General features: G+C 46.4%; 4 protein-coding genes across 8 annotated transcripts; 2 read left to right on the top strand and 2 right to left on the bottom strand.

Annotated features, from left to right (window-relative positions):
• Nucleotides 1-426: 426 nt before the first annotated feature.
• LOC131887575 (autophagy-related protein 9A-like) lies at nucleotides 427-4,202 on the top strand. Its single transcript, XM_059236198.1, has 3 exons — nucleotides 427-806; nucleotides 1,099-1,460; nucleotides 1,531-4,202. Exons 2-3 carry the CDS (start codon nucleotides 1,119-1,121, stop codon nucleotides 3,799-3,801), a joined length of 2,613 nt encoding a protein of 870 aa, XP_059092181.1. The 5' UTR covers nucleotides 427-806; nucleotides 1,099-1,118; the 3' UTR covers nucleotides 3,802-4,202.
• On the bottom strand, nucleotides 4,203-8,975 carry LOC131887578 (mediator of RNA polymerase II transcription subunit 15-like). 2 transcript variants are annotated; one of them, XM_059236201.1, is made up of 5 exons: nucleotides 7,994-8,975; nucleotides 6,623-6,796; nucleotides 6,311-6,454; nucleotides 6,024-6,245; nucleotides 4,203-5,176 (listed from the first exon to the last, which is right to left on the bottom strand). In XM_059236201.1, exons 1-5 carry the CDS (start codon nucleotides 8,465-8,467, stop codon nucleotides 4,271-4,273), a joined length of 1,920 nt encoding a protein of 639 aa, XP_059092184.1. In that variant the 5' UTR covers nucleotides 8,468-8,975; the 3' UTR covers nucleotides 4,203-4,270. The 2 variants fall into 2 exon arrangements, with proteins under 2 accessions (XP_059092184.1, XP_059092185.1); XM_059236202.1 differs by lacking the exon at nucleotides 6,623-6,796.
• Nucleotides 7,390-13,948, top strand: LOC131887574 (xylosyltransferase oxt-like). Of its 4 annotated transcripts, XM_059236195.1 has the most exons (3): nucleotides 8,980-9,338; nucleotides 9,395-10,161; nucleotides 10,832-13,948. In XM_059236195.1, the coding sequence occupies exon 3, from the start codon at nucleotides 11,048-11,050 to the stop codon at nucleotides 13,811-13,813; it is 2,766 nt and encodes a 921-aa protein (XP_059092178.1). In that variant the 5' UTR covers nucleotides 8,980-9,338; nucleotides 9,395-10,161; nucleotides 10,832-11,047; the 3' UTR covers nucleotides 13,814-13,948. The 4 variants fall into 4 exon arrangements, with proteins under 4 accessions (XP_059092179.1, XP_059092178.1, XP_059092177.1 ...); XM_059236196.1 differs by lacking the exons at nucleotides 8,980-9,338; nucleotides 9,395-10,161 and adding an exon at nucleotides 7,390-7,530; XM_059236194.1 differs by having other exon boundaries at nucleotides 8,980-9,893.
• LOC131887587 (uncharacterized protein C8orf76-like) lies at nucleotides 13,803-15,377 on the bottom strand. Its single transcript, XM_059236212.1, has 3 exons — nucleotides 15,007-15,377; nucleotides 14,638-14,874; nucleotides 13,803-14,579 (listed from the first exon to the last, which is right to left on the bottom strand). The coding sequence occupies exons 1-3, from the start codon at nucleotides 15,124-15,126 to the stop codon at nucleotides 13,962-13,964; spliced, it is 975 nt and encodes a 324-aa protein (XP_059092195.1). The 5' UTR covers nucleotides 15,127-15,377; the 3' UTR covers nucleotides 13,803-13,961.
• Between the last annotated feature and the right edge of the window lie 649 nt (nucleotides 15,378-16,026).

The raw sequence follows: 16,026 nt of genomic DNA, 5'->3' as shown, positions 1-16,026 counted from the left end.
GAGCGAGCGAAAAGGTGACTTGATTAAGACTAACTCCACAGGATTTGACTTTAGAACCATGTCGAACTTTCAGTTGCGCTTTGAGCTTGGAATGAGATTCCTTATCAATCGATCTCTTCCAGGTCACATTTCACTGGTTGGAACAAATGGAATATGCCATCTCTGGATTTGAACTATTTAACCCGGGACTAGATCATTCTTCACCTGGAGCTCCAGATCGAGTCACTTTATCCGAGTACACGACGTAGGTGATGGCGTAGGTCCCCGACGGAGAAATAGACCCGTCCACCCGATTCTACTCCGTCGCAAACGGCGCAAGTGCCAGCCAGTGAGTGTCTCGCTGCTACGTTCGAAGCATTGCAATAACAAGCCAGCCTGCGCCCCTGCCAGTACATGGCCTCTCTCTCTCTCTCGGTCTGTGTCTGTCTCTCTCTCTAGAAAGGCATTCCAGTCTCAGTCCTCAGACCCTTCGCCAGCCTTTCTGAGCTCATACAGGAAGAAGAACAATACAAGAAAAAAAACAGTTTGGCCTCGAAATCCATTGCCGAAGAACGGTTTGGCCTCAATCCTCGATTCTCCGTGCTCTGTGTTTGTCTTTGTTTGGATGGATCCTCCCTGACGATCATCTGTTTCCATCCATCCATCGTGCATCATCATCCTCTTTGGTGGTGGTTGTTGCGTCGCTGATCAAGACTTGAACTGCGTCGTTGATCCCGGGAACTCCGGAGACTCCCTTGGGATACTAGCCATCGTTTCGAAACATGAAATTCTATCTGGAACGCGGGGAACGCAGCCACTACATTTAGGTGATTCATTTCAAAGCCAAGTCAAACGTTAGGATTTGTAAGACCAGGCAATGTTGGGTTGGAACTGTTTTCCACCAAATGACTTCATTTCATAGATCTTAATGCATGAGAATAGTTTGTAGATGTGTTCAGAAATGAGATCAAGAGTCGTCTTTGGCCAGGTTAGATCAGGTGGAGCTTGACTCAAGTAAGGTACGATCAGTTGGCAGAGGAGAATGACGTAACTGGTCGAACTTGACATTGCACCACTCAGTAGTAAGGAGGTATGGATTAATCATGGTTTTACTTTTAGTTTCCAGGACCGAGGCCATCATGTCGGGTTCGCCCTTCACTCAAACCTTGCAAGGTTTGGACCGTTTGCAAACGGGGATCAAGCCCTTCCAAGATGATCCAAATACGACCGAGGACGACGAGGCCCCACCCCATTTTGGCCAGCCTTATGCACCCAACGATCCCTGGCGTGAACCCCGCCGACATCAGGCAGGGGCGGGCCACCATAGTCCCGAGGATCAGGGCCCACCTGGAGATTTTATTATTCATTCAGTGCCGGAAAGCAACAAGTCTCGTTGGAGTCACATCGATGACCTCGATTCCTTTTTCAAAAGGGTGTACGAGTATCATCAACGACATGGATTCTACGTCATGATCTGCGAGGTGAGCATCCATCGGCCAATCGGGCCAGATGACGTAATTACGTTTATATCAACCTTTTGGTCTTCTTTAGGATGTCCTCAAACTGGTCAAGTTTGTGTTTGTGGTCGTGATTGCCGTGGTAATTTTCGAATGCGTCAACTATCCCGTACTGTTCAAAAACGAGCAGCCCTCCCGACCCGATTGGCATGTCGGGGACAAGATCACGCCCAGTGATATCTTCCTCCGCTCGGACCAGATCCAATTATCCGGCCTCACTCTCTTGGGCCTTTTGTTGGCTTGTGTCTTTTGGTTGACCAAGGTGGGAGCCACGGCCTACCATTTCTTTCAATATTGGGATATCAAGATGTTTTTCAACGAGGCCTTGCGTGTGAGTGACGACGAGTTGAGCTCAGTCTCGTGGCCCGAAGTGCAAAAGCGGATAATCAAGGCCCAGTCGGAATACCTCATGTGCATTCACAAAGACCACCTGACCGAGTTGGACATCTATCATCGTATCCTTCGTTTCAAAAACTATTTCGTGGCCATGGTGAACAAAGATCTGTTGCCCGTGGAGATTCAGATCCCGTTTCTGGGAGCGAAAACTGTACTCAGCCAAGGGCTCAAGTATAACTTGGAGTTCCTGTTCTTCAAAGGACCTTGGGCCACGTTCAATCAGTGGCACTTGCGTGACGAGTACAAGAAGACCAGCCAGAAGAAAGAGTTGGTGGACAGTCTCCAGAAGAAGATCGCTTTTGTGGCCTTGGGTAATCTGATTTTGATGCCCGTGATTCTGCTTTGGCAAGTGCTCAATAGCTTCTTCAGCCACGCTGAGCTCATCAAGCGGAAGCCCGAACTCTTGTCTAATCGAACTTGGAGCCTGTACAGTCGGTTCTACCTGCGCCACTTCAATGAACTCGACCATGAGTTCCAGGGCAGACTCAATCGGGCATACAAACCCGCCACCAAGTACATGGATTTGTTCTCGAACCCGCTTCATGCGGTCATTTTTGGATTCTTCCGCTATATTTGTGGGGCCATTATGGGGATTATCTTGGTCCTGATCTGTTACGATGAAGACGTCATGGCTGTGGAGCATGTCTTGACTCTGTTGTCGATCCTGACGTTCGCCGTTATCTTCAGTTCCTCGTTCATCCCCGACGAGAATCTGGTGTTCAACCCCGAGAAGTCCCTCACCGCAGTTCTGGCCCACGTGCATTACTTTCCAGAAACCTGGAAGGGTCGAGCCCACACCCACGAGGTCATGGGCGAACTGGGAGAGCTATTTCCATTCAAAGCCGAATATCTAATTGGAGAATTGTTCTCGCCAATTCTCACCCCGTTCATCTTATTCTTCAACCTCCGACCTAAAGCTCCTCAATTGGTGGATTTCTTTCGCAATTTCACGGTGGACGTGGTGGGTGTAGGAGATGTGTGCAGTTTCGCTCAAATGGATGTCCGTAGACACGGAAATGCAGAGTGGCAAACCGCCATCACGGAAGACACCCCCGCTAAAACCAATCATTACACCCAAGCTGAGGATGGCAAAACCGAGATGTCCTTGGTTCACTTTACTTTGACCAACCCTGATTGGGTTCCCCCATCAGAATCAACCAACTTTATAGCTGCTCTCCGCGGCCATGCCGCAAAAGATGCCGAGGCCTTAGCCACCGTTCAGGAGGAAGCCCTCGAAGAGAATTCCTTGTACAATTCATTAAATTCGATGGATGCCGCCGGCGGTCTTTATTCAAGCATCGCCAACGAAATGTTAGGCGATGCTCGTCACGTTCGAATGGTGGGTCCTTCTGGTTCTCCTGGAGCCATGTTCCTTCAAAGCACGCGATCTCCCAACGGAGATGAACTGGAGGGTGGAGAGCAATACGTGGAGGGGAGTCTCTATCAAACCCGTACAGGAAGCATGCTTGAAAGTGTTCACCAAGGCCTGGTTGCAACCACGGGAGGAACGGGACGGAGCTCGATGATGATCTCCTCTCACTTCCGACCCAATCAGTCTCAGTTACTCAATTCAAGACTCGTAGGCCCGGCAGCCTCCACATTGATGCCCACGCCTAACTTGGGCAAGGACCTGAGGCGTTTGGGTCTGGAGTACATCGAGGCTGACATGTCATTTTCGGCCCTCTATCTGCACGAACTTCATCACCGAATGGCCGGGGGAGGTCTGGGCTCGACATCTCAAACGACAACCTCGACCATACAGAGTAACCGAAGAAATTTGGCCGAAGCCTCCAGATACGAGTTTCAAAGAGGCAATTCGTTGAATGAACTGGATGAGGAATCTCTTCCTTTGGTGGATGTGGGTGATAATCATCATGGCCCGCTTTTAGGATCCTCTTTGCCCTCATGAGCTAACCAAGTGAGCAAGTTGCTGAGCCGACATTTTGTCCTAGGTCTCTTCACCAATCCCGTTAGGCTTTTTTCCATTTTCTTGAGAAATGATTCCATCATTCCGTGATGCTGGTTGTTAGAATTTTCAGAATTTTCGCAAATAGTGGGAGATCCTCGGACTTCATACAAAAGGAAAGAGAAGAAACCTAACCATGTTGTGTTCTCTACTTGTAATTATGAAAAGTCAATAATCTAGGTACTGATCAAAAACATAACCTTGGCTAGATCACAGATGCGGTCGATAATTTTCCACCGGCAAACGGGTTTACTGCAACCGAACACAAGATCCAACAATATATCACACCACAAACCAATATACTACGGACTATATTGAATAATAAACAAAACTATGTTTTCAAATACGTTGCGCAGGTTTATTTTCCAATCTCATCATGCTTCCAAACATCGAAACGGAGACATCTAGACATCTACATACCAAATATGGCGGTGCCGATGGTAACGTGATTGGGTTTCGGGGAGCAAGCTGACCGCACGGAAAATTCCCAGGCACTCAACAATTGAGAGAGGGTAAAGTTCGGTGGCATTTTTGACAATCGGCTGGTCAGAGCTGTTTGAACCCGCTGAAGGAATGGGGTAGCAAAATACTCGGTGAGATCCGCATCACAAATAGGTGGAACATCCGGGTAGTCCTCGGGAATGGTCACCGATATGGGTGGAACCGAAGGGAGGTTCGGATCCTCAAGCTGACAAGTGAGATTGACCTGACCGACGTGTTGAGTCGGTTGGGACTGGTCCAACTGGACCTTGAAATGTGACTGAAGTCGAGCCACTTCTCCCTGAAGAATGTGCGGAATATCACTGGGCGATTCCTCTTCGACTCGCCGACGTTTGGGAAGAGGAGGAAGAGAGATCTCAGGGCCGTAGAGAGCCTCGAGCGGGGCACCGAAAGTCCGCTGGAGGGTGTGATTCAAATGCACGGATTGAGTCTTAGAGGACGTGCGAAGGTTGTAAACTGCCTCTAGCAGGGGGTTGACAGTACTCTCGGGGCGCACTTCCGTGTCGAGCTTGAGTCTCACGAGAACATCTTCGCATTTCTTCAAGGTCTCAATGGGCATTCGCTTGTTAGGATTGGACAAGATATCAAGGAGCTTCTTCATCTTGTCCAGCTTCACTTGGTCGCTGGATCCAATCCTCGAGATCATAATTCTAAGAGGCTCAATATACTTTGCCAATTGGCGAACCTTCTCCAGATAAGCTTGCTCATCTTGGGTGGAAGAGGTATCTTGAGGATTAGGTGTATTTGCGCTCGATAACGGGGAAGGAGCCATACTACGAGGCCCTCCGCCACCGGCCGGAGACGGAATAGGGGCTTGCTGAAACGAGTAAAAATGAATCTTTTAAATACGTGAATATAGAGTGAAGAAGGCGACGAGTTCGTCAAGTCAATCTGGATAGTTCTGTAAATGCTTTCAGATGAGATAGTAGTTAAATAACTAAAACGAGCGTCAAAAATTGACATTTCTCAATTTCTAAGGTTGATCCTCATATGCCAATCTCTCCTTATGGCTGCTCCGTCGTTTCAGACTCTCGTTTTTATGTAAAAATAGAATTATCTGACAGACCCGACATCAAGGTCGGAATATTGGCTACGATACGCCATTATTAGGCTAGTCCTCCAATGTGGAAAAAGAAATTTTACTCAAGTTGATTTGGTAGAATAAGATTTCCGTAGGTCCTCTGATTTTATTTTCTTAGTTAGCGCTGATGTCTCTCTTTCAGCAAACTTGAGGTCCTTTGGGATGAATTAGTGCAGTTCTGGTCAACCACTGGCTTAGGACGTGAAAACGTGGAAATTGTTTGTTTTCAGATCGACCCGTGCTCACTGTTCAGCGAGATTTCAAAGAGGGATCGAGAGATGCTCTGAGTTGCAGGTCATTATTTTTCTCTTTACTTTAGATTACCAATAAATTACCACCAGACAAGTTGGAGGATACCATGGATAAGTCCCATTTCCGTCAGGCAAAGCTCATTTGTTGAATCGCTATTTCACTTTTTAGGCATCTTAAACTCCCTTTCACCGTTTAGAAAGCAAATATCCAGATAGTCATTAATTAGTTAAGGTGTATTCTCTTTTAAAATGGGCTGGATGAACTATTTCAGCTCCCGACCCATTCAAATAGTAAAAATCTAATGATCTTCTCAAATGCGTTCCATTCTTACCTGTGGCGAATGGATGTACTGTCCGGCTACCGGGGATTGTGACATCATGCCCATATTGGCCGGCGAGCCTCCGGGTGTCATGATGTGAGGGCTCACATTATACATTGGCGGAGGTGCTCTTTGTCCCATCGATGGTCCCATGCTGGTCTGGTTCATCATTGGATTACCCATGGGCTGGGCTGGACCCATCCCGCCCATATTACCCATTCGATTGGGCATCATCTGCAAAAACATCCACCAACATCAAACACCGAGATCGACGCGTGGTCCGCTCTCGTCCCGCTCACCTGTCCCATATTGATGCCCCGAGGTGCCATATTGGGCGGGAGGTTGGTCATCATGGGGTTCCCAGGGCCCGGCATGCCTCGATTGGCCAGAAGTCGCTGTTGGAGTTGACTGGCCGCGGGATTGTTGCCCGGATTCATGCCCGGCTGAAAAACATGGCCAAGTGAACACGTGTCACTCACAGAGGGAGGACAGACTTGATTTCGTCTTCCTCCTCTTTTCTCATTACAACAATAATAATAATATTAATCATAATGTGGAGGGAGGGAGCGGCATACACGTCGAACAGGGCAGGTAAACCACGCTTGTCTTACCCTGATAATGTGTTGCATGCCCATTTGACCGGGTTGAGGCTGCATGCTCATCATGGACTGGCTAGAGACCGGCATGCGACCCCCATGGGGTAGACCCTGAACCCCCACAGGGCCGCCACCGCCCGGACCCAATTGCTGTTGTGGAACAGGGTGTTGAGGCATCATCTTGGGCTCCTACAAAAGTAAGCACCCCCCTCAAAATCACTCAACTCGAAGTTACACAATATGATGGGGATTTAAAGCCGGCTACGTCGGGGAAAGACCATCCGTTTCTCTGTCAGCACAATGAAAAGAAGCTGTACTCTGAGATTGAAGAAGGTACCACCGGTAGCAGCCCAAAGCAATCTAAGTAAGGTACCCACTCCCACTCCCCACTAGCGAGGATAACTCATCGGGGGAAAGTGGCTTGCTTCTCTGGCTTCTCTCGATCGGCTGGCCATCCTGGCTACCAGATTGGGTGTGCTTCCCTTCCCTGGCTTCACCAGCGCCATCAGGACGGCCAGAGCGTTTGGTCCAAATAGTGTCATTTTCTTCCTCCAATTTAGGTCAGCTATGTCAGATTTGGATTGGGAAGCCCGGACTCAAGACACCTGGACATGGGACCGGACCCGCCCATCTAATAGGCCATGCTTGACAAAGGCCCTGATGAGAGGGCTCATTGACCGATTGAGATCTTCATCTCGGATTGGCAACCCTATTCGTGGATCGCTAGACGCTTACCCTGCCTGGGTGGCTGGGTGGATGGATGGACGGAGGCATGGATTGAATAAAGTCTCAAGCCCAGCGGCCAGCCCATTGTTTGAGCCGTGCTGGGACGTGAACCTCGTACACACACAATACGCATCGTAGACATTCGGCGTAGGCATGGAAATTGGAAGTTATGGTTGGGATGTACAAATATAAAGGAGGTAAGAAACATTTGGAAGTACTGTTCGTGGGGGTTAGGGGGACATAGGCCTGATTGGCACTTCGGTTGAAATCATCGGTTTGTGATCCATCATGGTGGAAAAGATTGATAATCGAGCCGGGATTGATATAGAAATCAGCTGATTCCGGCAGCATACGGCGGAACATTGAACAAATTAAAATTGGAACGTTAATAATGGCATGATCCTCCACCAAAATTTGCAGTTTTGGGATCTGCTCCATATCGAACTAAAGCACCTGATAATGAGACCTGAAGGTTTGATTGGTGGTGTAGAAATAGATCGAGAGGTCAAAACTTGCAGCACTATTCACCTCACACGCCCATCTACGCCTTCCGTTTTGCATAGATCTCACCATCTTTATCTAGCACAGAGGTTTGTTTCATCTTGATCATCACTGATCAGGCTAACCGATCTCCATTGCATTACGAACGTTACGACTTACCTCTGGTTGAGTAACCAAGCTCATGGAGGCGTGTCGATGATCACCCATCATCTCGGCGTTGGTGGATCGGGGGCGGGATTCTACAGATGTCACGATTCCCCCTCCTGATGAGTTGTACACTGGTTGCTGTTGAGGTGGTTGTGGCAGGTGTTGTGGCTGAGGTTGTTGTTGTTGATGTTGTTGTTGTTGCTGTTGTTGTTGCTGTTGTTGTCCCATGCGGCGAACCACGTTGATGCATTTTTCTAAAAGTTCCAAGTATTGCCTTTGGGATTCGGCCTTCTTGCAAATGCTCTTCTCGAGCTCTTCAGCTTGCTTGCCATTGCCCAAAGTACGATTGGAACCACGTTGGGATTCTTGGAACGCTTGGGTTAACTTTTGAACCGCCTCACAACGGAACTGCTCGGTCTTCCAGCTTTGATCCAAGCTCAGAGCCAGATCCCCGGTCAAGGGGGCCAAGTTATTGTTGCTCATCATGGTCGTGTCCAATCCGTTCAACCACGTGCTAGCAATGCCTCAGCGTGAGACGACGCAATCAGAAGATTCAGAAATTCAGAAATTCAGATCACCAATACGACAACGCTTCACTCACCCTCTTCAAAAGGAGGGTTGGGAAACGCTAAAAGTTGAAGTATTTCAGAGGTCTGGTTCTTCCGCCTCCTCCTTGTCTAGCAACAACCCGACTCGATCCGAATGGGTGGCACTGAAAATTGCAGCTCATTCCACCAACGAGTAACAGATAGCGAGCGAGTGGTCCGTATTCTCTTGGACTAAGCGGAATTGAGTGAGCTTTATCTATCCACTTATTCAATGATGATGCTCAGAATTTGTGAGAGAAGTTGTTGTTGGCGATAACACCTCCCCCGCTAGATCCTCGATGCCTCAGTTGAGCTGAGCTAACAAATTCCTGGCATACATACTCACTCACACACGCACACAAAATCACTTTTACTTCGTGCACAAAAAATATGTATGTGTAGTATGTATATGCCCGTGCATAAATCCTAGTGGCGTACAGCTACTGTAGTTAGTAGTCTTCGTAGTAATAGTGGTAGTAGTATCAGTGGTAATAGGTAGTTGTGGCGTGGTTGTTTCGAAAACGAGTTTTGTCCGCTCCTCGCCTACTCTGGGCTCATTGCAATCGACTGTCAAACCTTGATCATGGCGCTTTAGTTTCAGTGATGTTGTTGATGATAACGATGATGAGGATGAGTTTAATGTCCAACTCCAATGATGGCCTGCCTACTCGTTAACGGTCAACACATTGATCATGGGCAAGGATGGGTTTGCTTGAACCGTGGCGTTCCGATGGTCAAGTGTAGCAAATAGTGTTTTCATTGCACCCGATGTAAGCTCACGCCTCACGCCTTGAAACAGAAAATAATCAGCAATTTGTGATTGCAGATATGAGTATGTCTTCTTGTGGGTCTTCCGTCCAAGTAATATTGTGTCATTGGATAGAGCTGGATCAAGGAGCAAACACGTTCACACACTCACATTGTTGTAGTAGTGTTAGTAGAAGTAGAACTAGTACACACACGCACTCTATCCGAAGCAAAAGAGTGAAGCGGCTTGACCGCGTGTGCTCCGAAAACCTTGCCAAGAAGTATTCATCGAGTGAGACTAAGAAAAAACGAGCACTGACAAGAAGAAGAACGGGAAACTGCAGACGATTTTCCCTCTTATCCTTTGGTCATCTCATCATCCTTGATGACGACGAGACCTGCAAGGGAACACTTGGTTGTGTCAGAGTGTGAAAACGATTGAGGACTTTTTGGTGGGTTACCGAGTTAGTGGCTTCACGTTTGGCCAATTAACCGCGCCATTAATACCAAACAGCGAGAAGGACATACATTACATTTGCCACACGACAAGTACGCTCTTACGTACCCATTCAAGCAGAGTGAGTGCTCTATGGCTCGTTATACTACATCCTTCGCTCTCCTACCTACACTACTTGCCCAAATACAGATCGGAGGCTCTTCTACTACTATATACTGACTGGATGTACGTATGCACACCTTCCGCTTCAAGCACATGAACGCTAGTTGGGCTGCAAGCAATTCTGCGACATTGTCTCTGGCAAAGTGCGCGTGCGGTTCGTTTGAGTTGGTCTTCGCTCAACACATTCACCGACGTTGTTCTCGTCTGTCTCCTGTTGCACGTAAAATGTAAGCATTGCACAAGTTGGTTTTTTTTTTTAGGGAAAGAGCCAGCCTTAAGCCCTTCAACACATGGACGCTCCCTCATCGCTCGGTCTTTGTTCCTCTACAATGTCGAGAAATTCATAAGCATGTACTACTATTTGTCGAAGGAAAGTGTAACGAGCAGACCCACCCGTATTCGAATAACAGACTCGCTCACACGGCCCCCCCCACAGTTCCCCAATATTTTGCCATTTCATATCCTCCATGTGTGATTAATTATTCACATCCAATTTCCTTCGGACTGACTGAAAGAGTAATCAAACGAGATCCCGCGATCTTAAGGCCGTCTGACTCCTATCCTAAAATAGGAAAATCGAAAAATCAAGTGAAGCACGATAGAAAGTTGTAATGGTTAAAATTCACTCTTAAGCCGGTTTGCAAGGACTCGGAACCTAATTCTTAAACAGCAAAGGAGTGCATCTTGGATCGAGAAAATATCCAACTTGCGTACTACGAAACGATATGTTCGCGATCCAAGAGTCACTCTTTTGCTTTGAAGAATTTAGCTCTGAAAGAGATGTATCCATGCAGAAATTCGGTGGTCACTATATTTGAGCACACTTGAGTAATGTTCGCCCTCCCTCCTTACCAAATCCAGTTATCAATTCACATTCTAACTTTCTTTCAATTACAGAGAATGCGGGATTGAGCTGGACTTCCGCGCCCTCGGAGACCAAACCCAGAGTATTGTGTGAACTATTTTCAATTCTTAACATGCCGGCTAGTGGAACAAAAATGTGTGGCGAACATATGTTAGTGTATTAGACTTCTGGACACAAACCTCATTTCTGGAGGAAAGGAGCTCGGTGATCGACTGTGAAGAGAAAGTAAGATTCCTTTCGCTTCTGTCATGTTTCGCACTAGGATACGGAGCCCACGCGGTATCAATATTCAGACGAACCCCACTTCTGTTCCCAATGAAGAGGTCAGGGGAATGAACCACCAAGAAGATCAGTATGCTAGAAAGGTTCGGAAAGCGGGAATGGAGCTCAAGCCAAATCCAATGGGATCTTGGACATTCGGCAAAAAGATCCAATTGATCTTTTTAGTGCTCATCGCTTTGTTTGGATTCCAATTGATGGTTGGAATTCTGTTCTCTTCTTGGGAAAACAAGATCGCCGCGAATGCTCCATCGACTGGTGTTCCTGCATCAAGTAAAACAACCACGGTTTCCCCAGCAATCTCAGATAACAATACGGAGTGGTACTTTGAAGAGTACGATGTTTGGGTCAATTGCCCTCAAGAAGAGTTCGGCAAGGATGCCAAATCAGCACTTCTGCGCGCCAAGTCCAAAAGCTGTCGATCCCAAATTGCCAATGTCACGTGTTTGGCAGCTCGATCTCAGCTCTTTCCCACTTACCTCAGGAACCAATGCGCTCAAAGTACTGATTCAAGAGTGGTTGGAACCCATCTAGGCTGCTACAAGGATTCGTTTTCCAGCCGAATTCTCAACGGTGGAATGACCACATATAAGACGATGCTCGGAAAGCAAAAGTGCCTGATGCTTTGTACCGAATCCGGCTACCTTTATGCCGGACTTCAGTATGGATCCGAGTGCTTCTGTGGCAGTGAAAGACCAAACGACGGGGATCGTTTTCCGCCTGAAAAGTCCAAGTGCAACTATCCTTGTGCGGGCAATCCCAAAGAAAATTGCGGAGGCTATTTAGCCATGGATGTCTATCAAACCGGTCTGATCCCGTTGCGACCGGCTCCGGCCACTCAGGAAATCAAAAAAGCTCTCGAAACGCCAGTTAGAGTTGTGTATCTGTTGACTTTGAGTGGTCGTGCCGTGCGACAAGTCCGGCGATTGATTCGACGGCTTTACCACGTGGACAATTACTTCCTGATCCATGTAGATTCCAGACAGGACTACTTGTATCGTGAATTGCTTCCCTTGGAGAGTCAATTTCGGAACATCCGTTTGGTCCAAGATCGAATGGCCACCATTTGGGGTGGATCTTCCTTGCTTCAGATGCTTCTACATTGCATGAAACATCTGCTTACTCTCGATTGGGATTGGAGCTTTGTGATGAACCTATCAGAATCGGACTACCCAATAAAGGATCCTCAAGAGTTGGTGCATTTCCTTACCATCAACCGGGGCAGAAATTTTGTCAAGTCTCATGGGCGTGATGCCCCCACATTCATCAAAAAACAGGGTATGGACAAGACATTTGTGGAATGTGATAATCACATGTACCGCATCGGATCCCGACAGATCCCAATGGGGATCCAGATCGACGGAGGATCAGATTGGGTGTGTCTACATCGGGATTTCGTGCAGTATCTCACACATGGCTCGGATGAGACTTTAGAGGGATTGAAACGATTCTTCAATTTTGCCTTATTGCCAGCCGAGGCTTTCTTTCATATTGTTCTCAAGAACACGGAATTTTGCTCCACGATTCTCAACAACAATCTTCATCTCACCAACTGGAACCGAAAACAAGGCTGTAAATGCCAACATAAAGCTGTCGTAGATTGGTGCGGTTGTAGTCCCAATGATTTCAAGCCCTCAGATTGGAACCGACTATTGGGAGCGGAAAAGCGACCACTTTATTTTGGTCGAAAATTCGAGCCCGTCATCAATCAAGAGATTCTTTTTCAAGTAGATCAATGGATTTACGGTGATGATTTCCAAGTCAATCTCACCAGTGTTCATTCCTTCTGGCAAAATATTTTCCATCATCAAGACACGTCACCAGCTCCAAAAATAGAGTATTTAAGCGTGGCTTCCTCTCTCATTCAAGATTTCCTAGATCAGCAGTCTCCTAAAATAGGTTTTGACAAAGTCTTGGAAATCACATCTTACCAAAACAACGACCGGTTACAAGGTATTTTAGTGCTCTTCCTATCTAGCGAACCTTCCGTAGCCGCATTCGAAGTATTGATCAAGCTAAGCTTCCAAAGAAAAACAGTACAATTGCAAGACTTCAACATCGACATTCGTGTTGGATCAGAATATGATAAGAAAGAACAAGTGTTTCGCAATCTTTTTGAGGTCATGGAGCCAGAATCGGACCCTCATTTAATGTATCAATCTGATCCCTTCAACTCAACACATGTGATCACCTTTGCGTGGTTTGATCCTAAGGGAACATTATCCGCTGTGAGTGATAAGAGGTTCTACAACGCCTCCTCCGTCTTGGATGCAATTCCCAGCGGTCTATCTCGTCCCCTGCATCCTGGAATGTGGACTGTACAAGCCATTGTGAATGGACAAATGAAAGCAGAGATCCAGTTCCCCATCTTTCCAATACTACCCTCCCTAATCCCGGATCAAAAGCAATGGGAGAAACTTCATGAAGGGTCGGTCTCACCAAAGGACATTTCCACCTTCGAGATCGAACCCAAATTCGTGGCATTGTCCAAAGCCCACCCTTCCCTTTCGCATCCTCGCTTCTCGCCCAAACTTTCAAATTCTGATGCTGATGTTCAGGCCTACATCAACGACCTAGCTTCGGCCTTTTTTACTGTCAAGTCAATTTGTGCCGTCTCTCTTGATCAAACTACAGTTCAAAGCCCATTGTGCCATGACCAACCTTGGAGTTCATTTAGTCCAGACCCCAAATCAAAAATAACCGAGATCAATCCCGACACGGGTCTCTTGTCGTAAAGGGATAGTATATATTGTTCGCAAACCATATTTATGTGATATATAGATGCATCAAGAGCCTCCGAATCAAGCAATGGAATATCAAAGAAAACATTTGTCAAGAATCGACCAATAAATTGATCAATATGCCTTGAATATCCTTTCTGTGTCACTCAACCATGAATTTAAACCATTCCAGTTCAAATCCTTCAATAACCATTGACGGGTTCCATTCGGCTCTAGAGTCGGGCACATTTTCGAACTCTTTCTCCAGGGCCTTTATCCTTTCCGATCGACCCAAATCTTGGAAGTCTTTTCCGTCACTATCGGAAGCTGAAGATTGAGCGTCACCACTTTTGGCGTCCGAGCGAGAATGAGCAATGTCTAAGCTGGCAAAAAAATGCAATCGATCTGCTTCTTCAGGATGCAAGCTGAATGATCGGATTTGCTCCAGTAGGACCTTTTGACCTTTTACATTGGGCTCTTTGGCAAACGAACGGACCGTGGTCTCCACACGTTGTAGCAAGACCAGAGCTCGAATGAAACAAAATGCTTGAACCTGCTTTAAATTACTCTTGGATATCGGATATTCCAGGATTTTGTCCTTGAAATTCACATAGCATTGGCCAATTCGAGTCCAGAAATCCGGCACAAATGGATGGATATGAATGATGCGGCTCAAGTGAGCCAAAGATTCTTCGGAATCACCTTGGGCGTCGTAGACTTGACTCAAAAGATCGTGACTGACGGTCAGATGATCGATGTTATTCGGATGCGAAGTGTTGTGCTAAAAGTAGAAGATAATCTCTTTCTTTCCAATGGATGGATCCGAGATGAGAGCTTACCAATTCCAAGGCCCATTCCAGGGCTTGGCTTGATCGATTCTGGTGTAGAGCACATCGGGCCAGTGATTCCATCATATCTCTTCGATTGCTCATGTTCTTCTTCGACGTGCGCTTCAGCACCTCCTCGTAGAATCGGAAGGCCTTGACATAATCCTTTTCCAAGTAAGCTTGATCAGCATTGAATTTTAAGGTTTGAACATCGGCTTCGCCAATAGGCCCTTGTGCATTGTCAAACCACTAGAATTAAGAAGAAGTTATAACTTCCTGCAACCTATTAATAAATTATGATAAATAACTAAAAGACAGGATACTTGTACGAGCAATATTTAAAAACTCAAACTCAAATTTCTCATTCCCATAAAATCTTACTTTGTGTGGGCACTGTTTGGCCAGGTAGCTCAGCGACGCACTATTAGATATAGTGTTATCTGAATCTTTCTTAGACTGTCCTTGGAAGTCATCATCCTCTAAATTGAGCCCCAACTCCATGGCGCAATGTGTATCATCGAGGATGGATTTAAGTATAAAGCAATACCTTTTAGGTCTGGATACGCGTGTTTGTTATTGTTTAGTACGCTTGAAGCGAGCTCTGGAGGACATTGGAAGAAGCTTCCAGGCGGGAATTTGGAAATTGAGAAGGGAGGGCCTGGCTAGAGCTGGGACCAGTCATCATTTGCAGATAAAGGTGTCTTTCTTAATTTAGCTTTCATGGCAAATCATGTACAAAAATAGATTATTTATTCACGAAAAAGTTAATCGGCAGATTTGTCATCAAAATAAACAAATTCAGATTGCAATTATGAAGGAACAAGTTTTCCCATATAAATGGTGGCCTGATAAAGCCAAACAATGATAGAAATTGAGCATACATGTTCTTGATTTTGCTTCCGCATGGAAGCTTTGAACTTTATAATGAATGGTTTTGAAGCATTTCAGTGATTCCGCATTTTCTCACAATCAGCAGTAGCAAATAGTGTCGTGGTATTTGGGCAGTCTTGGACCACTGGGAATTATTTGGGCTCTGAAATGTTTTTGGTTTGCTTTTTTAGCACTACAATGGTTTGAATCATGATTGTTATAGCTTTGAAGCAAAACATAGACACCTAGGGACACATGACCTGGGAACAAACTCTAGAGGGAACAAGCCCATGACACCAAGCATAGCTAGGTTGCGTGTCAACCAACTGCAATGCAGCCATCTCTTTAGTTACAAAGTTCTGCTGGTCTAATTACTGGCAGTAGAGGGTGCAGTCAAAGATTCTGAAAGATTACATGAGTGTCAGTAGGTGTGCAGTCATCAATTGGCTGAAGTAACACTGTGGCATGGTTGCCCATAGAAGCTGCAATAAAAAAGTACCACAAAATTTTTTAATCCATCTTTCTTTTCAC

The sequence above is a fragment of the Tigriopus californicus genome, chromosome 10 (genome assembly GCF_007210705.1).
Source record: "Tigriopus californicus strain San Diego chromosome 10, Tcal_SD_v2.1, whole genome shotgun sequence".
NCBI classification, from domain to species: Eukaryota; Metazoa; Arthropoda; class Copepoda; order Harpacticoida; family Harpacticidae; genus Tigriopus; species Tigriopus californicus.
This window is presented reverse-complemented; position numbering and strand designations above follow the sequence as displayed.